General features: G+C 38.3%; 1 protein-coding gene across 1 annotated transcript in view; it reads right to left on the bottom strand.

Moving 5' to 3' along the window:
• The window catches only part of dpyda.1 (dihydropyrimidine dehydrogenase a, tandem duplicate 1), a 177804-nt gene that overhangs the window by 6166 nt on the left and 144158 nt on the right, over positions 1 to 27480 (bottom strand). The window contains exons 19-20 of the mRNA XM_035414829.1: positions 25670 to 25812; positions 12724 to 12903 (exon numbers count right to left, since the gene is read on the bottom strand). Of these exons, the coding sequence (XP_035270720.1) occupies positions 12724 to 12903; positions 25670 to 25812 (323 nt within the window). The remainder of the gene's footprint in view (positions 1 to 12723; positions 12904 to 25669; positions 25813 to 27480) is intronic.

Here is a 27480-nt window from a genome sequence, read left to right as displayed (position 1 = left end):
TGATAAAAATGAGCATCTGCACACAGACAATTAAAACAGTTGACATTTATCTCATAGTTATTTCTACAAACCTGATAATCTTTTTTTATACCAATCACAGCTGTTCACAAAAACATTCAAATTGTTCCAGTGCAGTAAAATTCCTTGCAGATGGCTCGTGGGCTAGAATTCAGCAGTACTTGGGTGGTCACACTTCATGCAAATAAGTGCTAAACTTTTTCATTAGAAAATGTATTTTACTGAATGTACAGTGCCACTGTTTATTTATTTTTTTCTTTATTTTTTTTTTAAATAAAGATTTTAGTACGAATTCAATGACCAATGCATGGTATAGTTATGTGCTGTGTAAATACTGTATATAAATACAGGTGGAAACACATTTGACTAACATGCAAAACGTGACCTTTGGTTTAAATTACCCAGTTTATCTAGGATGTAAAGAAATGCATACATTAGAATCAGACTCCATATACTGCATGTTTTCACTTATGAATATGGACATGGATTTAAAAATATGAGTTCATTTGATATACCAGCATTACATTTCATTTATGTTCATACTACAAATTTGACACACGCACTCACATAGTATGTATAGAGAGAAAGACATGCTTATGCCTGCAATTGAAAAAAGATTAAAGTCGCAATCACAAATAATTACTGTTAAAAAAAAAATATATATATATATATATTTTTTTTTTGCTCAGAGGGTTTGGGGTTGGAGTTTTGAGTGCAAGCAGTTGCTACAGCCAGCTGTTCCTAATCCCTCTGAAGCCTGGAAGGCTTTCAGGGCCCTGGACAATGGTGACCTTGTATACAGGCAAACACACCTGAGGTTGAATGCTAATCAGCCCAGGTATTATTCATCGTCTTTGTCAGGCCTTTTATAAAGACACAGCCTTCAGTGCCTGTTTTTTTTTTGTTTCGTTTTGGAAGATGCTGAGATGGATACAGCCAGTGTACGTATTGGTTTGCTATGAGCCCTCTACTTCAAGAGTGCTTCAAGCTTGTCCAGCCAGCCTCTACATGATAACCTCCTGTGTTATATTGTAAGTCCAGACATGATATTTGCTGTTGGCACTTCGGTTTGCTTGTTTTCTGCTGTTCTTAGTAGTGGTCAAGGGCTTATTTCTGTTATTTTGATATCTGAATTATTTGTGACCACCACCATAAATGATAAACACACAAAGGCACAATTTTTCAGTTGTGAATAATTTTAAACATTCATGTAAATATGCTGTCTGTTGAATGCAAGGTCAATGTGGCTTTTTAATACTACATTTTCTACTTCAGAAAATATCATTTAATTTTGTTGTGTTAAGATGATTTTTTTTCTTCAAGTGTAGTATTTCTGTGAGGATACTGAACTAGGCCTCTATGTTTCATACAGCTTCTACATTACAGCCAAGACATGAGCCATATGTCAGTGGAGCTGCAAACTAATTGTCAAATTTGGTCTACAAAAATTGTGGACTGAACCCAAATAGAGTTTTGAATTTGAAAACACAATCTCGTAAAATGAAAGACTTTAGCAGAACAAAAGAACATCAAAATGTAAATAATAATCATAAAAACAAGCCTGTTGAAGAAAATGTGGTATGCAGGACAAGCCAGAAAACATGGCTGCACTAATTTTATAGTGCAACAGGGAGACCATATGACAGCCTGATGAAGCGGAGTGCATTTATACCGGTCCATGGGATGTGTCACCATGCCAGATTTGGTAGTAGAGGAAAATCTGACTTTTTCTTAATGAATCTAAATCAATTTCATACATAATCAGTATAAATGAAGTTATAGTAAACTGGCAGATATAATTCAGCTAATCATTTTCAGGAATATTTAGGGTTACTGACAGGCTCTTTGCCAGGTTCCCTTCAAGAGCATGTTCACTCTACGTTCACTCTATGCAGTCTGGAACATTTAACACAAATCTTTGAGATCGGTTTGCTCTCATTTGGTGTGAAGGCCGCGATGGTACGACGATAAGTGCATAACCGTACGATAACCGTACACTTGGCTATGTGCGCTCCAAGGGGCTCAATTTCTATAAGGGGGAAAGTGCACAACGAACAACGAAACACCCTGAGATATGGATTTGGGGGGGGGGGGGGGGGATTAACAAGTGCTAGTGAATAGCAATGTCACTGTGCATAGCCTATGCAAGACAAGGGGTCAGCATTATAGTGATTTCTAAGGAAAACGAGACCATAACATCATCTTTTGGGAAAAAGCCACTTATTTTATTTCATTTAAATTTGTGGCATTTGAGTACAGGCCCAGTGGCAGAATCAAAATGACAGAAGGGTATTTGATACTGTAAATATTGAAAAATGTAGCCTATTAGTAATGAGTTTAGCTAGCTACATATTTCATGTTATAGTATCATATATCAAATAGATAAAATTATTTATATATCCCTATTCAGATGGATTTAGTTTCTTCAGGGCAGGTATGTAATAAAAACATTTGCAAGGCTTCTCTGTAATTTCATTTATTGATTAGACAGCCTGAAAATAAAAGTATTACAGCGTTTCTCCGATATGCATCACACATGGTTATGCAATTATGCTTGATGTTGGCAAAAAAAAAAAGTCCCTGCAGCTACAACAAACTAGTCAAAGAGAAAGAATAGAAATAGTAAAGACAACTTCCCAGCTGAAAATTCCATCTCAAACCAGCCTAAGGTGGTTAAACTGGGTTCAGCCGTGCTTTCAACACTTTTTGCTAGTCAACTAGCTGTTCATCAGCTGAACAGGCCTATATAATCCGACAGTGAGTCTACCAGTTTGACCACCAGCTTACTCTGCCAGCTTAACCAGCTTTGACTAGCTTTTCCAGCTAGAAACCAACTTGCCAGTCACAGAGCAGCTATGAACAGCTAGAAGTGTTGAAAATGGCTACCCTTCGTAATGATTTTACTACGGAAGGCCTAGCTACACCCCTGCTTAGGAGGACAACTTCATACAGCCCAACAATGCTACTTGCTATGCACATCTGAAGCTTTGTCTTAATCTTAAATCTTACATATTTGCAGTAGTACTGTTGTTAGTGGTCACACAGAAGTTTTGCCACACCTGAGATACAAGCTGCTGATGCTTTTTAAAAAAAAGCCATCCAACTTGGGCAACTTGGCTACCTTTTCTGCTGGTCCATTTTCTCTACTGAAATCTACTTTTGTGTTTATAAGGCCAGGGATTTTCCTGGCTAAAATGATGCAGAGGCGGAAAACAGCAAGCTCAGAGCGACGTCTGATCATGCCTACGGTAGCTGCAGCTTTGCGTTCCTGATGCACTGAGCTGATTACGATACAGCGCCACATTGGAGTAATGCCGCCATTGCAGTTACAAATGATAGAAATCCACCGAGTGTGGCGCTTTTAGCTATGTTTTCTGTGCTGACTCTGGTCAGAATTTTGTGGAGGCAGCACAAAATTTGATCGAGGCAGCTGCATCAGAATTCTCTATGCAGGATTAACCCTGTATGAGGCACTCTGATTTACGTTATAAATTAATTGCTTTGCTATTTTCCTCACTAGCTCACTACCAGACATTTAAACTATCACTGCCAAAACCAGCGAAGTCGCATAATTCTACATCTTACCGATCTATTCTGTCCGCAGTTGCGACTGCGGTCCTCTTGCACAAGACAAGCTACCGGAGGGGCAGGAGAACATGTCATTCAAAGTCAGGGGCGGGAGCTCTTGTCATTCAGAATCAAGGGCAGCAAGCTACAGTGGCTCAGGCAACCGGCAGACTTTTGCACCGCTCAATAAGTTTGTGGTCCAGGTTACAAAAAAAAATGACCATTGTTAAAAATTGAAGGGGTTGTGTCCCCCTCTGTCCGCCCAATTTGTGATGCGTATGGTGCACTCATTGATTTGGTGAGCTAGGAAAAAATATTGTGGCACATTGAGAACTGACAATGTTATGCATCTAAATGTGATGGAGATGAATTTACAGTGATTTAGCCACTTTAAATAACATGAAATACTTTGAAAGTGCTCAATGTGCTCATGTTTCTTATCATTCTCACAATCACCACACATTTATGTCAAAGTGGGCCACAGACACTGGCTCTAAATGGAGCCTTCATGTGAGAATTGATTTCTTTGAATTTTATTCACTCCACTGCTTACATTGGAGCTGCAAACAGTCATATTGCCTTATAATATTTTTATAAGTTGTTAATTAATGAAGTGACACAATTTTTTAGATTGTTAGCTACTGCTCTCGGCAGTTTTACTCATAGACCACACATTATTTTCACAGAAAATGTGTATTCCATATTCACATTTTGAGACATGATCACAAAAGGTAGGAACCAAAAAAAACAAGCTTGTTTGCATTTCCAGGCAATATTTCTATCTTGTTCCAAACAGTGTATCTGAGAGAGAGACAAGTGGTTTCAAGGTACCAAAGGCATGTATATATAATGCAAATGAATGTAGATATAGATAGATATAGCATTGAGGCCATTACCCAAGAGCATAATTACAAAGTCTGAACCTACTCTTTGTGGGCTCTCCTTTCAGTGCATGTCTTGATGATTAAAACAATAAGGTTTATTGCCCTCTGAAATGCACATTGCTATTAAGGAAAGATATCAGACCATGAGTCAAAAAAGAAAAACCCTGAAGCATAATAATTGTGCGATTTATCCTCACTAAACTACTGCAGTGTGCCATAATTAAATATGAAAACCTAAATTTATCTCTGCGTTCAGCTGTCATTAATTTAACAGGGAGAGCACATGTTCTAATCTAATAGCTGTATTTTTTTCCTTCCTATTGAAGAGCATTAAAATGTATATTAGCCTCATAGGTCCATAAACATAAACTGGAGACTCAGAGTTTGTACGGGAAGGATGGGAGGAGTGGGGGCGAGGTGAGGGTCTGGGGGAGGTGGGGGGTGGGGGGCTCTGCTCAAAGGCCACAGCCTGGCCCCTGCGCCAAGAAAGACATTCACTTAGCCTCATTAAAACAAAGCTGCCTTTTTCTTGTCTTGTGTTCTGCATGATAGCAGCCTATTTGTTGTGTAATAATTCACGCGAGTCCATTCAAAGCAACCAGAGCTGGTGAACTGTGGCCACTTTAATGAGAAGTACGGGGTGGTGTGCATAGGCTGCCAGGCCTGTGTCTTGAGCAATCAGAGAAGCACTCCTAATTGGATGCAATGTTTTTTTTTTGTTTTTTTTTCCCAAACACAAGACTCGTATACGGTTTGATTGTTACTTCTCTTTTTTTCCCCTGAGAATTGTAAATAAAGGTACAACTACTAGAGGAGCACAAAATAAACTAAATGTATATCTGCCTTCATAAAATATGCATTGACAGGTATGGCAGCTCCAAATGGGTAAGTTGCATAACACCGGTTGTTGTCTATAGATGAATCCATTTTTCTGATTTGAACAGTCAATCTTAGTTAAATAAAGCTAATCAAGCTACAGCACTTCTCTGCTCATCATTGTTTAAAAAAACCTCTCATGAGATAATGTAAAACAATAACTGGTATAACAAAAATAAAACTCTCCCTGATTTTTAAAAACTTATATAATCAAATAAGAAAACATTTTCATTCTCCAAACTATTGTGCGCATTAATTCAGGACACCTATAACTGATCTTAAGACTGTTTTTTTTTTTCTTCTGGTTAATCTGTTAAGCACCTAAATAAATGTATCATTACTGTTGAGATTGCCTAAATAAACTTTAAAACAAAGCATTTGAATTGAGTTGAACAGGGGTAGTATCTTTATAAAAAGCTTTCTGTCTAAGAGCCACCTCACCTAGTCTAAAATGATCAGGTGGCCCAAGTGAAATTATTGCTTAAAGCAAACAGCAATGCTCAACTCCCTGTTAACTTAAAATAAACAAATATCATTAATTTACCAAAAACACCCTGACATCAAAATTTTCCTCTATTCCCAAAGATGAAGCATGCTGACATAGAGGACTCTGTTGGTGAAATTCTGTCTCAGCTGTTCAATGTGTTCAATTGTTCTTGATAAATCAAGACCACATGGAAATGGTTTGTTGCTACAAATCTAACTCCACGTGCCTGCTACTACAAAAAGAGGAATAGCCTCCTTCACACAGTCAGGTTAACAGCTTCTCAGCAGTGGTCTTCCAATAACAAACAAAAGCATGGCGAAAAGACAATTGCCTTCTGTCTCCGGGGCAAAATATGGGAGCAGCTAATGAAAGATCCCATAGAGAAGCTTGACGCCACGGCAATAACTGTCCATCTTAACGCTGCTCGTGCCCCTGGGCAAAGACAGCCTCACGTCAGCTCTAACACATGCAAAAAGCAATCCTGCATTTCCTGCACAAACCTTACGGCCATTAAACGTGTTCGCAAATTAGTCACTCTGAGCAAAACGGAATCTTACCGTAGTTGGTGGCAATGGAGGTTTGACTGTGTGGATAAGAGATGATAAGGACTCTGACTTTTTAACAAAAATGGCAGATGGACTTTGGTGTGACACAGAACGGAATAAGGTCACTGCGCTTCTGTCATTATTTTGCTTACATATATATATATTATATATAAAAATATATTTTTTAACAAAAACTTCAAAGGACACAATTCAAAGCAGTACCCGATCCAAGCTACATACAGGGACATGCTGTACCTGGCAAAGCTGTGATCTTCAATCCATCTCCTGTAGACAGTGTCCTGTATACAGTACATTTCATGATATACCCACTGGAAAACTCAAAGCCAGACATCCAATTCTATCTATTTCATTGGTAAGTCCATTGAAATGAAATTGTCTAGTGTTACCTTCCCTCTCAATAGAGTGTGAAGAATAAACAAGCATGTTGCTAAAATATATTCTGTCATGTACATGCTTATAACCTTCAATTGGCACTTCAACAGGACAGTTATTATTACTGTAAAATCTTTAAATCAGTTTGCTCTCTTTCCTTAGGATAAAATGTCTACCCATTTTGATTTAAACACGTAAGGTCTATATACTAAGATTCAGTATGCAGAGAAATGTGCCATCTTTATACTGCACAATTCCAGAAAAAAAGAAACTTTCCAGATTTATGAGACTGTTAAAAATGTTTTCCTTCCAGGATTATTAACAGGTCATTTGTGACATGATACGCCATGCTATGCTCCAGTGACTAGGAACTACATAACCTTTATAGCAAGAGCAGTACAAGACATTATTTTACTTAAGACAGGTGAACACCAAGAAAGAAAAATGCATCACTACTCTGTGACACTTATGAGAACAACAATTCATGCCATGAGTATGATGACGGCTGGGCCAAGTCTGTACACTGGTGCTCACTGTCTGGCGTGTTCACAGGCATGAATATCTAACCTGGCAAGACATTACTGCCAACACAGTCCATCAATGACAAATGATGGTGAAACCCCACTTTAAAGATAGTACCTCCTCAGCTGATAAGCACCATGTACATTCCCTTTTTACAACTTATCAAAAAAAACCCCAAAACAAAGAAAAATAAAAATAACAACAGAAATAGAAATGTTTCATTCTACAATTTTGACTGCAGGTCACCCAAGAAATCAATTGGGGGGGTGCGGGGGATTCTTTCGGCTTGCAACAGTGCCAAACTGAGAAACACGAGCACTGTATGCCTGTCTTTCAATGATTTTGCAACAACCAACAACTTATGCTGCTTCACTGCCGATGGTATCACAATAGTATTACTCCATCTCACTCATCCATGTTATAATTAATTGGCTATAGCCCACATGGTCTACTGATGCTTAACACAGACATTCTAAAACAGCCTCTTCCATCTGTTTCCAGATCTCCACACCCCGAAACACACGTACCAGCACACGCACACACACGCACATGCACACACATACACACACGCACGTACACACACACACACCCACACATACACACACACACGCACACACACACGCACAAATGCGCACACACACATGCACACACTTTCAGAGGAGTAAAAGGCAGTTCTGAGTCAGTCCTGGCCCCCAGCAGAGAGAGGCAGGCTGGGCCAGCTGAAGGCTTCATTACCACCGCAAGCCTGCCAAACCCCATCGTGCCACGCAGCCAGCCAAACTGCCATTTAAGAACTGCCATTCCCCTCGATGCCCGCCCCCCAAGGCCAAAGCACTCCCGCTCCTTGTTTGGCATGACCATGAAAGGGGACGGGGGAGTAGAAACAGAGGCTTAAACGCAGCAGGGGGGTCCGGGGGCCCCTCCGCGTTTCTCCGATGCCTCTGCAGCACAGCTTAAGATTTCTCTGCTGAACGAAGCCTGCATCTGCAGCCTTTGTAAGCTCCAGCAGAGCGTGTTCCTGTCCATAATCTCTACTGCCTCACACCTTGTTATCCTCCATGGTTACACTCTTATAGAGAGACAGTCTTCACAGTTTTATTTGCCTGTAGGAAAGGTGAGCGCTGACTCACATCCTGGCTCCTCCAGTTATTAAATGCAGTGGGCATGTGATTCTCTGACTAACAGCGTTTGTAACTGTCTTTAACATCAGACTACTGAGCCTCTTATTGGTATTAGTCATCTCCTCAATACACACATCTTTAAGACTGCTGCTACATTTTACCATCACTTCCCATTCATGAGTCATGTTTTCTTTTGTAATAACCTATGACTTTTTGCCTGTAAAGATAATGATAGCAAAACTACTACTACTACTACTACTACTACTACTACTACTACTACTACTACTACCACCACTTTCATAGAATAATAATAATAAACATCAAACTTTGATTCAGACAAAAAGACATCTAATTATCATTACTGTAATAGAATCAAGAAGTAAAATCTTTTGATAAACTTGCATATACTTGCTCAATGCATAAGTTAACTTGCTCCTCCTCCAATGAAATTATTCATTTTACAGTGTTCAGACAAGCCTAGGAAAACTAGAATGTCCACCAGAGGTGATTGTGTAGTACATAGATCAATTGAATTAAGATCAATCAGAATTTTCAATCAATCATACCATCATTAATCAACTACAAAACAGTTATGTAGGGGGTCCTGTGCGTCTGTGTGCATGAGTGTGTGTATTATTAATAATGGAGATACGTTTGTCTAGCTAATAACATTGACATATAATGACTGTATGACTATTACCTATTGAACAACTGTATTTTATTTATTTGTATTTGTTTATTTTTCACTGTTACCTGCCCAGGGACAACTAATGAAATTTAGCTTGATAGCTTGATAATTCTGGGGCAGCCAAATAGCTGCCCACTATTCCCGTCAAACAGCAATACATGAATGGATAAATAACTAACTAAATAAATAAATAAATAAATAAATAAATAAGTAAATGTGAACTCCATTTTGGTATAGAATGTCTGAAAAGAAGCATGCTATAAAAGTAGAACAATGATATCACCCATTTTAGATGTGTGCTCAGTCCTAACACTACCTGACATTCTTCAGCAAATTCTCCATCAAATGTATATTTTTGAGAGCCTCTTTAATCAGATTTTTTTTTATCAGCATCAAAGCAGTCACACTGATCTCTTGACAAAAGCTGTGTTGTCTTATGAGATTTGGAATTCTTACTGTAAAACAGTGCATTCTGAGAAGTATTTTGCCAAGCACCTGTGTGCACAGTGCACTCAAAATCGGCTCATCCCTTGAGGTACGACGACTCATCACAGGGGCGGCTCTTTTAAAGAAAGCAGTGCGACTACCTTCGAACGGAGACGCAGCGTGTAACGTACGTATCAAACGAATCCGAGCGGCGGACTCCTTTAAGGGACCCCTATCAGCGCTGTTCCCGGCGAAGCGCGGTGGCGCTGACTCCCCCGCCCCCCTTCGCTTCTCGCTCTGCCTCAGTCAGACAGCAGGTTAAGCGATGCCCTCCCGCTGCGCGCGGCGCATCCGGCTGTGTGGGCCCGCGTCGCGCCGCGTCTGCGCCATTTCGGCGGGAACCGCATCCGCGCACCCCGGCGGGTCGCGCCGCACGCCCGCAGGCCACCTGTCACCGCCTGTCTCCGCGCCCGGGGGCCAGCCTGGCACCTCGTGCGTGGGCCTACCGCCTCCCTGTCGGCGAGCGATGGCGGAATTCAATAACCTCCCGCCATTTATCTTTTCCTTCTTACGGATTAGGGTTCTTTTTCATTTCGAACGCTGCGCTTCAGAATCCGATCCTTGGCTGAATTAGCAGGCACGAAGAGGGGGAGCTGAGCTCTGTGGATATGGGGTGAGCTGGGAAAGGCGCGGAATTTTAGCCAAAAGGTCGAACGTGAAGGACACCTGTGCAGGTGACGGGACGGCACACGTTCTCTCAGCGCTGCATACCAGTCAGGAACGTAATACAGATGAAGCCATTGCTCAGATCTGGCTCACCCCGCGTGCCTCGTCTTAACCTTTCAGTGACACGCGCACACCGCATAAGTCTACTCCCTGTGTCAAGCTGCGCCGACGTGAGCGTATCCAGCACAGTGTGGATCTCTTCCCCTCTGGCGCCACAATGTTTCTCCATGACATCACACAGCTTTTCTCCAGAACCTCACTCCCCCCAATCAACCCCCCCTCGCCGCAGTCGGGCTCAACAGGAATAACACGGAGATGCGGATCGCTTATGCTTAGCTCTCCCCCAGTCTCTTTTGTTTCTGCATTCCGTGACCTTGTTTGGCATTCGCATTTAAACTTGTGTCTGCTCACACAAGGAGATGTCCTGCTGTCTTAAATCCCTGCCGGTGCATACGAGACTGCACGCGAGCTTCAAAGCCTCGATTCTATTGCAGTTTCGGTGGAATAGCTGTGATCTGATAAAGGCTAATAATTCTTTGGTTTCAAAGGCGTTTACTGAAGTTTATTAATTTGCTGCAACTGGCAATTTGTTATTATTTTATTTAACTGAACATAAAAGAAACAACTAATAATGAAATATGCACTGTGATTTATTCAAAATAGCACTATTAAATGTAATAGTAACAGGTTTTTTTTTTTTTCCTGAACAGTAGAAAAATAAAATAAAAATATTAAAATATAATAAATTCCCAGAACACAGCAGGAACCACACAAACTGTTGCATTGTTGTTCCCAGATAATATAAACGGTTCTATATAATTCTTATGGTAGCACATAATATTTGTATTTCAGTTATTTATTTTATAATGAGAAAATCAATGTAAACTCTTCGCCTCAGACCGGTGCTCTTGTATTGGTGGCAGCTGTGACAGTTGTTGTGATGTTCTGCTGTTTGCTATAATTCAACCTTGGCATGTTTGACCTTTTACAGCTTTTATTACTGTGACACAATCAGAGCACATGTACTTCCCCTTGGTTGTGGAGTTACTGTCGACAAGTAAACGTTCCTTGTAAAGCTGAGCTAAGTTCACCACACACCACAATGCAAAAAATAAAAATGACCTGCAAAATTTACATTGTCTAGTTTTAGAAGAAGAAGAAGAAACTTTTTTTTAAAAATTTGGTCCAAAATAAAAGTTGAATGGGTTTTTTTAAGAAATTTTTTTATTTTAAGTCTATAGTAATGCAGCAGCAATTAATACGGGAGTCCATATTAAGAACAATATGGCAGTGTGAATGGGCAGGTGTCGTTCTATAATAAAACTGTAATAGAGCAGTAATTGACGGGTTAGTGCCACTCTTCAAATGCTAATGCAATGTTAATGGATGGTTTTGAGACAAGAGTAAGTGCATAGTTCTGTGCTACAGCAGTGGTTTTATAAAATGCTGCAGACAACTTCAGTTAGTGGCGGTTTCATGCAGCAGAGTTTCTGAGTATTCTGTGTAAAATGTGCTTATATTTTGTAATGCTGAACTTCAAATGGAAACAGGCACTGTGATCAGATGAGACTAAACTGATACTATTGATACTATGGGGTTGTTTTGTACCTACGAGTCCTAGGGCTCTTGTTAAGAACAATAGACATGCAGCAAATTCCAAGACCAAGCAGCCAAAAACCTGGTATTCTCACTAGGAAGTGACTTAACTGCAAATGGATCTTTCCACTAGACAACAATAAAACACCACAAAATACAAACAATACCACAAAATCAACTAGGAAATGGTTAACTGACAATAAAATTACAAAGCACATCTCAGTCTCTCAGAAATTTTGACACCCATCTTTTTTGTAGATAAAATTATTTGTTAAAAAAAACTTAGCAGGATGACAATAAAGGAATATCATTTTCTAATTTCTGCAGTGTACAATACAGCTCATTACCTGTGTTGCTAACAGCTTTTTATTCTCATCATCATCAACAGCATATCATTTTGTATGGCCCTACATATTAAAATCTGTCCATTGTACATGGATTGCAATATGCTACATTTTTTGTATTTAAACCTTTACGTATCTCGTTGTCAACCGAAACAATGTTTTGCAGGCCAGATACAGATTAAGCTACTATATGTGACTCCTAGTCTTGCTAAAATGGAAAAATGTATCTGGTTATGACTCACGTTTGCTAATCATTGCATATCACCTGTCTACATCAGACCAGCTTAAAATTGTGTTAGTTACCTTACATAACTGACTTTATTAATCACTAACGAGCATAAAATGTGTATTGATCATACAAGGCACATACGACAATATGTTGGAAAGCACTGGGTTGGAAAGACCTTAGGACAGACAGGACAGTAGGAAGTGACAGAACACTGACTCTCTTGAATTCCCCCAAATTAAGTCAATATTAAGTAAATGGGTATAGGACCACTCTGGCAGTGATCACGGAATCTGTGACTCACCTTCCCCACAAGCTCTTCCAGTCTGGGGACAGGTTTACCCTTCTGGTGGCGCATGGTCGGGGGGGACTGTCCATCCCAATCATGCAGCTCCTCAATGCTCTTCAAGTACAGGAGAGCCTTCAGTCCCAGACAGTAATCCTCAATCAGGGTGAAGTCCTGATTCTGAACAGCACTGCATACCTGTTAGCACGGATAGATGCACGCACGCACGCACACACAGATAAACCGGGGAGAAACGTACAGAGACACATAATGGAGACAGTTATGGACATGGTCATGGCTCCCCATGGGAAAGTACAGATTGCACAAAATAATGTCCACAATAATAAATCCCAATGGGATATCACTGTGTCTATAGCTGACAAGCAAGTTAAACATGGGTGAGGAACTGACCAGGTGTAGCAAAGGGGTTTTGTTGTTGGACTATGGTGTATGGCATAACATAATCAAAAAATAATAAAAACTGTGGACTGATCACACATCAAGCAGTTATGCTACAGTGAACTACAACAACAAAAAAATTGGTTTAATTTTTACAAAATGCCCGGTCCTTGTCTCAGAGCTATCCCCAACAATATTGCATCAGGTTTACATATATATATATATATATATATATACTTTATAAATGCATTTTTGTAGGCTACATAAATTATACATGTGCAGAAGCAACAGCATTCATCTTTTCGGTATTATTATTTAGCTAGCACGCAATAGCTAACAATCAAATGACCAAACAAGGTACGGTAATGGCAGCAAAAATTTATTTTTTTGTTCTTTTGGCATCATTCTTATGTAAAAAATAAAATAAAATAAAATACCAGTGGTGCTAAAGGGCAATTAATGGACAGTTTACAGTTGAGCATGTATGTCATTTCCACCAGCAATTATCACATTTGATGGTCAGTCGCAATGACTTTTTGCTTTATACCAAAGCGAAGGATGATTTGCCACCGTTGCAAACACAATTTTGCTCATCATTGAGACTTAAATTGTACTGAACTTTGACCCTTTCACTGGCTCAGTTGTCATGACAACATTACAGAACGTTCCAGTCTCCTTTAGTATTAAGTGCGAGTAACTCCACTTCGGCAGTGCGTTCTATAATCGTTTACGTTTATGCATTTTATGCTGTAATTGGTTAAAGCATGTTGGTTTAAATATATACTGACCAATGGGAAGACTCAATAAAACTTTGCTATTCACCATGGCTAAATATCTGCGGTAAACCCAAAAACGTGCCTAACTCTGTACTCTATAGGTTTGGGGCATGCCTTGCCAAGATGACACTTGACAGATGTCAAAACTGCCATTCCATTTCCAGAGTAACAATCACAGAGTAGCACAATTCTCTGTTTCTAGAGCATCTGAAATAATTTGAGGTCAGATGAAAACAATAACAAAACTGTATAGACACTGTAGAAATTTTAATCTCAGCTGAAATATCCTCTTGCTTGAGAAATCGATGTTATGTACGTAGCATGTATCAATCTGATGGTTTAGTTAATGTAAGCAAAGTGTGTATTAAAGCTGTTGCGGTTCTTACAGTACGGTCAGATGTGTCTGCCTACAAAATATACTGTGATGTGCATCATACACTGAGTCTTTACTGTTGTAAGGGGGATCAAACATATGTTTCAAAGGTTGGAAATGAGAGGATCTTTCCTTTGACAAATATTCACCCTTTTAGTTCACTGAATCATTCAGTGGCTGTCTCACAACAAAGGCAAAAAAGACGCTAAGAGAGATTTACTTAGAAGTAAATGTACAGCCCAGTAGCAGGTACATGACTGAGGAACAGGCTACACTAAAGTCATATCTTTCCTCACAGCTCCACAGCATTCACACTCACACTGCTTCATGGTGCATTCTTGTCTGCAATCTATTTTAAAAACACATTTTCAACAAGAAAGACCCATGCTGAGAAAATAGATTTGCTTATTCTACATTCTTATTCTGAGCTATGTTTTCATTAGGATTCTGATTTGCATAGAGGTTGTTTTTTCAAAAAAAAAAAAAAAAAATTCAATCTGATGAGAAAGAAGTCAGTGTATTTGTGTGGTATTAAAAAAAAGAATGGGGGGGGGGGGTCTGATTTCCAGTTAGAAAAATACAGCAAAAACATTGAGGGGCAATTTAACGACCGGCTTGTAAACATGCCAACTAATAGGAATGATAAGGCTGAACAAGAAGCAGACTCCTCGTATAAGAAGGTACCTAAACATTGGCCCTGCGGATGATTAAAATTCAGAGCAGAAATCAGAGTGAAACTGCAGTTGAGTGAGAAATGTGGAGGAAAAACTGAGAGATAAAATGTGTTCATGAGCACACCACCACCAAGCTCATTTACGCCAGACAAACCCCAGCTCTCCAGAGCAATACAGTAAGCATTAATTAGAGAGTTTATGCCTCCCACAGACCAAAAGCTTTTACAGCAATTATTGAGCACATCTGAGGATATTTTTCTGAGGGTTATTTGAGTGTAAACAGGAGGAATGTGACTTTTCCAATGGTTTCAACTGCAGGCCATATTCCAATGCATCAATTTGGTCACTAATAACAATTTACTGCACATGTATTTGCACACACTAAAAATAAAAATAGACAATAAATAATAAAAAAAAATATATGTATACCATGTGCACAGGCGCACACACACAAAACCTTCACATACACACAGACCAGACCTGGCACAAATACACATCAGACCACACACACATGCACACGTACACACGCACAAATGCACGTACACGAATGCACACACTTGACTAAAATTAATTTGTTTTTAAATATATTTTAAGCATTTGACGTTTTCAAAATGTGTGACTACACAATGGTCCAATTAATTTTTATTTCAAATACATAACATATTTTCTTGAGTAACCACATATTGGTATTTTAAGTATATCAAAATTCATCCAGAAATGTGGCTGGTACATTCGAAAGACTTTTCAAATGGCTTAATTTGAAACATTCACTTTTCTCAGAATGTGGGCCAGTGGGAATCCTGAAAAACTTACATTAGTGTAAAGTGTAAAGAAATCCTGTTGACTAATTTTGGTAGATATAAATTGGATATATCTCTGCTTATTTCTCAATTTGGAATAAACCTTGCAAATCACCAAAGTTTTGTGGTGGTATAATTATAGTTCCCCCCTTAATTCTCAGTAAGCGTTCAGTTCTGTAAAGCATTAGGACTGCAGCTTGCCATTACATGAAATGAGACCTGTACAATTTGTGTTGGTATAACATAAAGGTACAAAGCTGGGCACACTATGGCAAAATAAAATCACAAATATGTTAGAAGTTGGCAGTAAATGGATAGTACTGTATATTTAAACAAATGCATTTCAAATTATTTCCTTTTTTAGAAAATACGTATTGCTAAAAGGCTGTTATTTTCTCAGTGGTGATGCTCTTGCATGTGTCACCTTAATTTTATAATTTTATAAACTTATATCATTTTTTTAATATATGGGAGCAATTGTTTTGATATAAAAATCAAAACATATTCATGACGGTATTAGCACTACCATATGCATATCAATATGGATATCAATGATTGCTGTACCTTTATTATTAATAATAGCAATAACAAAATATTTATAATGGTTAAATGACTGGAAGATATTTGTCTGTTTTATTGGTAAGTATGAAATGGTTTACAACTAATTTTATTCAAATCATATGAATATATTTGAGTGACAGATGTTTATTTATATCTGTATATGATCACCAAAACAGAACATTGCCTCCTGAACAAATTAGTGCATAACCGTGGCAACAGCATAATACTGTCATGTGCTGATATAGGTCAAATGAATGCAGAGTTCTATCACAGACAAATATAACTACCAGCAGAAATGTGTGGACATTTTCATTGATGTGGTAAAAACATTTCATGACAGATATAGGACAAAAATGAAATGCATATGAAGGCAATACGAAGATCGATGAAAGCAGTCTAAATTTTTCAGCTAGTCATCTAATTTGAGTATCCTAACCTGTTAAAAAATAAAACTGAATAAATGCAACTAAATGCAATTCTGAATAACAAACTTTTATGAGACTGGGAAAGCCTGGCATGAGGAATCCATCTACACATTACCATTGGACAATGAAAAATAACTTAATGCAAAATATTTTTTGGTTTGGGGGGAGGTGGTGTTTCATGCCACTTTTGCCACTGAAAGTTCAGTTATTGTAAGACCATTTTGATGTTGACTGCATAGCCTACCATTTGATGTTATAGGTAGCCTATAAACGACAATCAATGGTAGAAGAGCTGATTTTTCCGAAGCGGTTTAGCTGCGTGTGACATCTGCACGCTAATACTTCGGAGACACATTTTAAAGAGCAGATTTACACTATATGCATTGCAGGATATGCTATTTATTTTTGAGTAAAATAGGACTCATGAATAAATTTCTATCATTGTCGGTTTTCGTCCTTGAAAAGTAAATCAGTGAAGCAACATGCTATGAGATATTGTGTAGGTAGGTTATAGCTTTAAATCAAGTGTTTCCACGAGTCTTCTGGGGCTTCTGTGTCTTCAGCACCATGGGTGGCATTCTGGCATAGGCCAACAAACAGCCTGCTTTGACTAATCTTCCAAGCACAAAATCCAAGCTTGGTTGTCAGTTGGTTTATTTAAAAACAGCAATTTGAAGACAATTTTTAAATTATTTTTTTTCAATCCACCATGCTTGTGGTAAGCCCTGGCTATGGTAGTTGTCTATTACGGTGGATTTTGCAAACCGCCCCCCGCCATCACAGCGCCATGACATATATTATAATATTATATTATAAGGTCAAGGAAACCTTGGCCTTAGTGTCATGCGCTCCACACCATTCTTCTGCTCACACTAATTGAAACTCATAATAGGAATAGTCTATTTAAGTGCTCTTTTGCAAATGAAGCAAATCTGGGTTGCTTTCATGAATTTGTTTTAGGCTATGGGCATCCTGCTCCAATGCCAGCACGATGTTGTATGTCTGACCTGACAGGTCCTGAAAGGCAAGGTAAAAAAATACTTGCAGAAAAAGTTGGCAAAAACTAAGTTTATCATACACTGCCAACTAACGTACAAGTTATTATGAAGTCATTTTTGGCCTACTTTCACCTCGCCTTTCTGGGCTTCTGAAGATAGCTGATAGCTGATAGCTGATGGGAATTGCAGACCTTTCACGACTGCATGTTCCATAGGAACTACAACATAAAAGAGGAAAAATGGTCATCAGTGCCACCAGCAAATGAACCCCTTAAACTTGAACCACAATTAGGTCAGTATTGTTTGTTTTACTTAAACTTTAAATCACTGATGCCCTCTCCTTAAACCACAGACACGTCAAATGCAAACTTCTGTTCGGAATGCCCTTAATAGATTTTCTTTGGGTTTTTAAATATCCTTATAAAATGACATCATAAAGCCGCTTTGGCATTTTGCAAAATAAATGAAAAAAAACAGAGGAAAGCAAAAACAATAGGTTGGCTTAAAATGCCGGTGCTTGATCTGCGTAATAAAAGGGAAAAGTGAACGCATCACGGTGCTAAACTGGATATATCTACAGTCATCATTAATGTGCACATGCAATATGTTCTATGTTTAATTCAAATGAAAGAAGAGAAAAAAAGAATTAAGAAAAAGCCTCTCTCTGCTCCAGAAATGGATTTCTGTGTACAATGTGAATCCCATAGCTTGGTTTTTGTAGGAGAATCTCCATTAGTGCTTTTCATTTGCCTCAGAACATCAAAGATGTGATGTCCTCGTACATTGCATTTAGTGCTAATGTAACTGACTCCAAAAATAAATTGAAGAGAGAATTTCTAAGTAGTTTCCAGGCAATTGAGACAGCAGGCTCTTTTTATCTGCTCCGCAACTGTGGCAGTGCATTGATTTCAACTCCTTCTGAGATCTCAAATGCTTTTAGACTCCCTAGTCTCTCTGTCAGCTTTTTTCCCCCTGGTGATAAAATTCCAGCATTGAGCTGAACACCATTTTCCCCAAAAGAGTGAAAGATTAATTCAGCTGTGCCTAAAAATGCTACAATGACTATGCATGAACCCTGTCATGAATGGTATGTTCTATATACCAAAGGACTGAAAACCAGTGGGATTTTGTCCTGAAGGGCCACAGATAGAAAATACTAAATGCAGAGAGATAAATGTTCCTGTTACCATGGCCTGTATGTGGATGCATACATTTATTTATATTCATAGTAACAGAGAGCATACCTGATCGATATCTAAAGCCTTGAATAGTGTGCTTGCTAAATGACTTAGATGTGAGAACAGCACAGGAGAAAACAACCTCCAACAATGAATGGCAAACTATAGATACCATTCCGACTCTTTGTGTTTATTGAGAATATATGTCAGTCTCCACAACCTGATGATGGTTCTTTTATTGTGGTTCACAACTGTTTACATGCACCAGGAATGACAGAAATTGCTCTCTGGATCATTAGGACTGAACTAGCTCAGCCATTAGTGAAATATTGCTCCATCTCTCTTAAAGGCCTGCACAATGAAAATGGTGTGGACATATCCACTCGCCTGAATCCATTGCAACAATGTCATAATCTAGTGTTGGGGGGAGGCAGAAAAAACAATTATTAGATCATAAAACCTCTTGATCTCTTGGCAAAAAGGGAGGTGCAAATAAATTTGGATATACACATGATAACAGTGCGTAGCAGCATAATACAGTGCTGTGAAAATGTACTTGCCCCCTTCCTGATTTCCTCTGTTTTTGCATATTTGTCTCACTGAATGCTTTCAGATTTTTTGACAAAAGGTAATACTAGACAACGAGAACCTGAGCAAATACAAAACACATTTTAAAATGATTTCATTAATTTAATGAAAAGTTATCAAACACCCATGTGAAAAAGTAATTGCCGCTTAAAACTTAATAACTGGTCGCAAAACCTTTAGCAACAATAACTGCAACCAAACACTTCCTATAATTGGATATCAGTTTTTCACATTGCTGTTTTTCAAATTTGTCTGCTTTAATTCAGACAAATGGGCAGGTTTTCAAGCATGAACTGCTCATTCCAGATCCCACAGCAACTCTATTGGGTTCAAGTCAGGACTTCGACTAGGCCACTCCAAAACTTTCATTTTGTTTCTTTTCGGCCATTCAGGTGTGGATCTAATTTTGTGTTTTGGATCATGGTCTCGCATCATTATCCAGTTATGATTCAGCTTCAGCTCATGGACAAATGACTGGATATTTTCTTCAGTATTTTCTGGTACGGTGCAGAATTCATTGTTCCTTCATTAATGGCAAGTCATCCAGGTCCCAAGGCAGCAAAGCATTCCCACACCATCATGCCATCATCACCATGTTTGTCTGTTGGTATGATGTTCTTACTGTGAGATGTTGCATTTGCTTTACAGCAGACACAATGGGACTCATCATGTCATCCAAAAAAGTTCCACTTTTGACTCATATATCCATAGAACATTATCGCAAAAGGCTTGAGGATAGTCCCCAACTGCTTTTTTGGAAATGTGAGATGAGATGAGCATTGATGTTTCTCTTGGTTAGCAGTCGTTTTGCTCCTTGTTACTCTCCCATGAATCCAATTTTTGCCCAGTCTATTTTGTATTTTGAAGTCATGAACATTGACCTTTGCTGAGGGTTAGAGAGGCCTGCAGTTCATTGGATGTTCTTCTGGGATATTTTTTGTCTTCCTGGATGAGTTGTCACTGCGCTCTTAGAGAGATTTTGGTAGGCTAGCCACTCCTGAGAAGATTCATTAATGTTCCAAATGTTACCCATTTGGAGATAATGGAGGTGACTATGGTTCGATGGAGTTCCTCAAATATAGGCAGGACACTACAATTAAGTTTTCTAACTGGCATTAAATGGCTTTATCTAGTGTTGATTTGAATGCAAAACCAGTATTTCCCTCCTTGGCTTGCTTACATGAATTGTGTACAGTGGGTTATCTATCTGCAAATTGGTTATTGAAGATATATCTTATTTCAGACTGTACTTATAGAAAATAAATTAATTAACATTATAATACTTGGCGCACAAGTGGACAACACATGATTTTATTATGAAAAAAACAAAAAACAAAAACTAATGTCCATTTTTTCTAAATTACATATTTCCTGTATGAAAAACTTTTTTTTTCCAACTAAACTTGCAGATATAACTAATGCGATGACTCTTAACCAAAATAGCTGGTAATTTCCAGAAGATTATTTGTATTTTATGTCATTTGTATTTTATAGGGTATTTTCTTTGAATTTTCCAGTATATACATAGGGTGTAAAGAAAAAAAAAAAAAATTACCAGCTATTGAGTTATTCATCACGTTGAAACAGAAAAATTCTCTAACTTAATCCACTGAGAAAAAAGTGTTTTAATTAAAATGCAATTTGTCCTTTTTAATTATTCATGAACTAAAAAAAAGAAATGTCATATCATAAGTCATAAGTAAAAAAACAAAAAAAAAACATAATCCAAAAAAATGATTGTGTTTGTGTCCATATCCATTGGTACACATGTGGTACATTCCCTTAGAATTGTCATATTTACTACATGATTGCAAATCCATTGCATTCAATGACTGCCTGAAGCCTGCGACCCATAGACATCACCAGATACTGGATATCTTCAACGTTGATTCTTTGCCAGGCCTGTGCTGCAGCCATTTCAGTTCCTGTTTGTTTTATAGACTTTTTGCCTTCAGCCTTGTCTGCAGCAAGTGAAATGAGTGTTAAATTGCATTCAGGTCAGGAGATTGACTGGACTAGTGAAGAATATTTCACTTCGGCCTTGAAAAACTCCTTGGTTGCTTTAGCAGTATGTTTGGGGTCATTGTCCCACAGCAAGGTGAAGCGCAATCAAATTAGTTTTGAGACAGTTGATTTTGACACATCTGATGCTTTGGCTAAGTCGCTGATCAATGCATTCTGATTTTTCAGCCTTATGCTGGTCTGCTTTACTGGCATTGACACTTTGTTGGTCCTCATGTTATAGGTGTACAAATGCCAGACCTAGAATCAATTCCAGAACTTCTGTAGCTTTCACATGCCTGAAATACCAATGCAACAACACACAGCCGAGAAAGAAACAGCTGAGCAGCCACTTGTCCAATTACTTTTGGCACCCTTAAATAGGGGAACTGTGTATTTAAAGGGCTGCAATTCCTACAAGTTTCACTCAATATGGATATAAATACCCTCAGATTAAAGTTGACAGTTTGCACTTCAACCTCATGTTTACCATTTCATTTCTAATTCAATGTGCTGGAGTACAAAGCCAAGACAACAAAAAATGTGCCACTGTCCAAATACTACTACTCATGGACTACTGCACTGTTTATATCCTCATCTCATTTAGGCACTAATTTAGATTATTATTGTTGTCATGATGATGCTGTGTTTTGATGTGATTTACTGTTGTTATTTGCACTGTGGAACACATAACAGTTTAATAACTTTGATTTTAATGGCGTGGAGACCAGAACCAAACAAATTTTTCTCAATGGTATTGTAAAGGATCACTCAATTTGATATATAGGATTAGATCTGCTTAACCAGAAATACATTGTACATTTCTTAATTAACAAATACAGGGACTGTTCCTTTTGAAATAAAAATGGAAATAATTGACATTTAATGCGAACTAGACCACCATTCACGCATGTTTTTCCATATGTACAGTAAGCCAGTCAATAATAGGTAATGATTCCCTGAGATACTGGGATGCGGAAGTCAATAGTAACACCAAGGAGGTCCAACCCCCTGGGCTTAATTGCAAATTAATGTTTTTGGCGATGAATTAACTACAGTGTATTGATCTACAAGTGGATCACAGCAGCTCCTTTGTGTGGCATGTGCTTTAATAATGCTGCAAGGTTATTTATAGTTTTGTTTCTATTATGCGGCTGAAGTGCTTTTTACCCTCAAAAGGCTCTTTTTCAGGCTTGTTTTCATTATTTTTATTTTTTTGAAAACGCATGCCGGAGATACTGCACACACAAAAAACAATTTGTGTTTCCTCATCTTCTCGAGAGAAAAAAGAGCGAAACAAAAATCTCAGCCATTTCAGACATCCCAGACATGGTTTGAAGAGAGGCCGAGAAAATGGTTCCCCCTCAACAATCGTCCAAATTCAACACTCCCTATTACAGCACGGGAATTGAAAGGGAGCAGAGGACCTGGCAGTTGTGAATCTCTAATCGAGATCAATGCATGCCATGAATGGACTTCATTCATCATTTTGTTTGTTCTGAGAAGAATGCATCTGCTGCCTCTGTAAATCAATCAAGCTTCGGTTCTGAGACAATGCTGTACATTTCCCCCCACAGAACCCCGCACTGTCTGCCCAGGAGCCATAATTCTTCTGTACACCACTTACCATCTTGCTTCACCTCACAAGACAAGTCTTGCTGATTTTAATGGCTAGGATTAATACATATTGTTTTATTAAATCATTTAGTTCCACCATAATTTCTCATTTTCTCTTTTCCATTTTTTTAAAATAAACAGGTCCCAAGCTCCATCTGTTCATGGGAAATTAGGGACACAGAGAAATAGTCCTACTGTATGAGCTGCTACAATTCAAATATCTGTCTTTGTGCTTATGGTGTTTTTTATCTTCCTTGTAAATCACTGGAAACAAATCAAAGAGAGGAGGGAGCATATTTGGAGATGACATTCAGCCTAATTAGTTTAAAAAAACAAAAAAAAAACAAAGTAACGAATGGACCCATTTTATTTCACAGTGAAGCAAGTTCTTCACGTTTTGGCTCAGGGATGGGGAAGACATTTTTTTAGAGTGGGGGCCAGGGAGCAAAATGTATTTTTTTTTCTGTTTTTTTTAAAAAGTAATTATAGTGTACGTATTAATCAAAGAAAAAAAAAATATCCTGATTTAGCACCAGCTCACCCTTGGCAGTTAGTATCATAATCATTTGTTATTTTAATCCTTGAACACATGCATGCTTGATAGCTAACAATTTATTGGTGTCGTAGACTTGAATATTATCGCGTATAGGCCTAACCCTTGCAGATCATTACAGCTAGCTAGTTAATTTGATGAACAAATGCATTAAAATAAACGATGCTACAGCTATCACAGCAAGTTACCTATGCTTTGCCAGCAATGAAATGCAATATTATACGTGCTTATGAAAGCATATTATGAAATAATACAATAATTATTTTCCTTATGCTGCAAGTTTCCTTAGCGACTCTTGCTCTGGCTAGTAAGATCCACTGACAAACTTCAGCTACGTATTGTGGCACACATCTGATATGAGTTCTGTTTTCATTCACAACTTTTATTAAAGTATCCCTGAATAAAGTCATGAAATAAATAAGTCACTGGTTATGCATCAATTTTCCAATTAAAAATCTGTTGGTGGGTTCTAATGACAATTACTGCAAGGATTTGTTAAAAGTTTGACATGGCTAGTTACCTACTGTTTCTTAGCAATTGTGGGGTGCAGTGTTACAGTTTTCTGAGTTTGATTGCTGAAAACAGAATTCTATAGAACTATTTCAACCAAGGGTGACTCTTGAAAAGGAATGTATGGTAATCAAAGTATAAATGGTAGCAAGGTTGATAGCACAATAAACTACAAGAAAGGATTAGTAAGTTACAAACAAGAAAGTCCTGAGACATGGTGAGGTGGGCCTAGCCAAACCTGGTCTCCCATAGAACAGAGCCTGCAGTGTCAGCTATTTTAGAACGTAGCCTACTAAAACACTAATGTGACTACTAACATGATCACGTAATCCACTGGAAGAGTTTCCTAATCTCCACACCTATTCCATATGTATTCGTTAAGCAAAGAAAATGTCATGTTACAGCACACTCTACACACATGTGGGTTTAGGGGTTATTTCAGGTTTGGCTAACAAAAAAGTGATGTTACAGCATAATTAACACACACACAAACACACACACACACACACACACACACTCACAGTACGACTCATTTAGGTACAGCCAACTAATGTGTCTTTATTTTCAAGTGCAGTTATTATTTTCCCCTAACAGAAATTGTTTAAATACAAAGAAAGAAAAATTATAATTAACAACCTATGTCAAAGTAAAAATAATGTACCTAAAATAATTACATATAATAAATAACTTTTTGTGCGTTGGAGGAAATGCCAATGTGAACTGATCTAAATCTTAAAAAATACTCTTAATTCTTTTTTAATGCATCTCTAAGGGCCTTCTTCAGACAAGGATTGTTAAAACTGTGCAAGGCAGAAAGATGAATGGATTCATAGGAGGACTGTTAACAACATTAAACATTAAAACCATAGAAAGGCAACACCTTCTCACAGCGATGTGTGTCAGGTAGCATGCATATTCTAAAACCAAAATATCCCTGCACACAAACCATTAAAGCATAGTAAATTTAAAATCATACTGATACCTAAATAAGACAAAAGCTAAATGAGTGGCAACTACACAATGCAAAATTTATTATCATTGTTTTTCCTGTTTTTCATGTGTGTCGAGCCACATTTACAGTAGACGTGTAAGAACATTTACAAGCACACATAATTGCTGTCTGACAGTGGGTTCCTTTCAGCTGAAACATAGTAAATGGCCTGTTAGCCATCAATATCTAACTAACAGTACTGGTGCTTAACATTTGCAGTCTAAACTTGGAGTTAATTGTCAATTAGTCACTGTTTTACACAACTAGAGTGTTGTAACATGTACAGAAGTAATTGTATTCTTTCCCGTTAATGGGATAATTCATTCCGCAGGGTAACGACAGCAGCTACAGTACTGTATATTCTGAGAAAGATTTCTGGGGTCTCTATCATGTTTTAAATTACATTTTACAGGGCATCTAGCTTGTACCTGAGAGCATTGGTAATGTTATCATTTTTGCATGAATGGAATCGACCTTCCAATGAATAAAGCAATTCAGGGGGCTTAAGTCAGACTCTTACCTGCAGAACGGAGGCACCAGCGTGGAGGAACTGCAGGCCCGACTCAGCGGAGTCGATGCCCCCCGTGGCCAGAATGGGGAAGCCAGGGAGGGCTTTGGCGATGGCGGACACTGCACGCAGGGCGATGGGGCGGATGGCGTTTCCTAAAAACAGAAATTTGAAAAAAGAAAATTGAAAGTCGGATGTAGTGAATTGAATGTAGTGCCCCCTGAGATTTTCAAGGCACGGCAGTAACACAATACACAGCCTGCTTTCCACAAGTATTAAAACCGGAAAGATTATGTTAAATTTAGTGATTATTAAAATGTGGAGACAAACGCTGAATTTTCATTCTGATGTATATTTCCCACTGATGTACTGTTCTAACCCCAACTGCAGTTTTTACATGTGATGAATAATTAGTTTGCTTGTGCGTGCGTGCATGTGTGTGTGTATATATATATGTGTGTGTGTGAGATTTTTTTTTTGTTTTGTTTTTTCCTCAGATGATATCAAGGTGAGTTGTTTTTAGAATTGTTAACATTTCGAAGATCTTGCAGACCTCCTGCCAGGGGCCGGCATCAATGAGGCTCCATCACAAAGCAAGCAAAAAAAAAAAAAAAAAAGCGATCATTTGGGAGAAAATATGGAGAAACACACTCTGGAGCTTGGTCCTTTTTGAGATTTGTTAGTCCTTGTGTTAGTGAATGTATTTATTTACCTGGGCTTCAGTATCCCTAATGAATGAAAACCTCCACCCAATCATGCCAACAGATGGAAGCGTTTATCGTATTAGGTTTAACCTCATTTAGCCAGCAGGTTGCCTTTCATTGATCACAGCTTCACATTGTCTACACTCATTCTGCTACCCAGTATCAAACATCATGTGCTCAACAGAGAGAGAGAGAGAGAGAGAGAGAGAGGGAATGAGTGTGAGAGAGAGAGCAAGAGAGAGAGGGAGAGAGCGAGGGAGAGAAAGAGAGATACCTTAGTCAAGACGCAGAGATTTTTTTCGTGCATGTTAAATGATCTTTATTAATTCTTTAATGCAATTCTGAATTATGGGGGATAAATTGAATCACAAGAGTTATTTTTGCATATTGTCCGTAGACAGCTAATGCTATAAATATGTATGCATTTTTCCTCCTTTTGTCTTTCTCATTGATGAAGGTTTTCCAGTCCCTTGAAATTGATGGTTCTTTGGGTTGAATTATTCATTAATGCTCTATTGTGACATTGCAATAATTCCACAAAAATATGAATATCAAATGGATGAGGAGAGAGATGGAGAGAGAGAGAGAGAGAGAGAGGGAGAGAGAGAGATAGAGGGAGAGAGAGAGGGAGAGAGAGAGAGAGAGAGAGAGAGAGAGAGAGAGAGAGATACCTCAGTCAAGGGATGATGCAGTTTGTAGTTTTTAGAGCCAAGGTTGCTAGGGGCAAATCATTTCTTGGACGAGGTTCACAAAATTTGTATTCTGGATAATGCTACCCACAATGGACAACAGGTCTATCTACTTCTTAACAACAAAAAAAACTGTGAGTGAAACTGCAAGACACCCAGGGAATTATATCAATAAATTAAGATGAGGTGCCCTCATGGAGCACAACATGGTTTTTTATTGTAAAGTTCTTATACTGTAGGTTTAAGTAAATTATGACAAATACATTAGGCACACAAGTAAGCAATGTGTAGAAATACTACCATCAAGCTATTAGTCAAACTCATTTCAGTTTCCAAGCTAGACAGCAAGCAGCTATCCACTCAGTTATTTTAGCTTTTGCCAGTAAGCATTGTAGCTAAAGTTGCCAGATGCCTGGTTTTGGACTGGAAT

This window comes from Anguilla anguilla, chromosome 4 (genome assembly GCF_013347855.1).
Source record: "Anguilla anguilla isolate fAngAng1 chromosome 4, fAngAng1.pri, whole genome shotgun sequence".
NCBI classification, from domain to species: domain Eukaryota; kingdom Metazoa; phylum Chordata; class Actinopteri; order Anguilliformes; family Anguillidae; genus Anguilla; species Anguilla anguilla.
The sequence above is the reverse complement of the archived record's forward strand: the minus strand, read 5'-3'. Positions and strand labels throughout refer to the sequence as shown.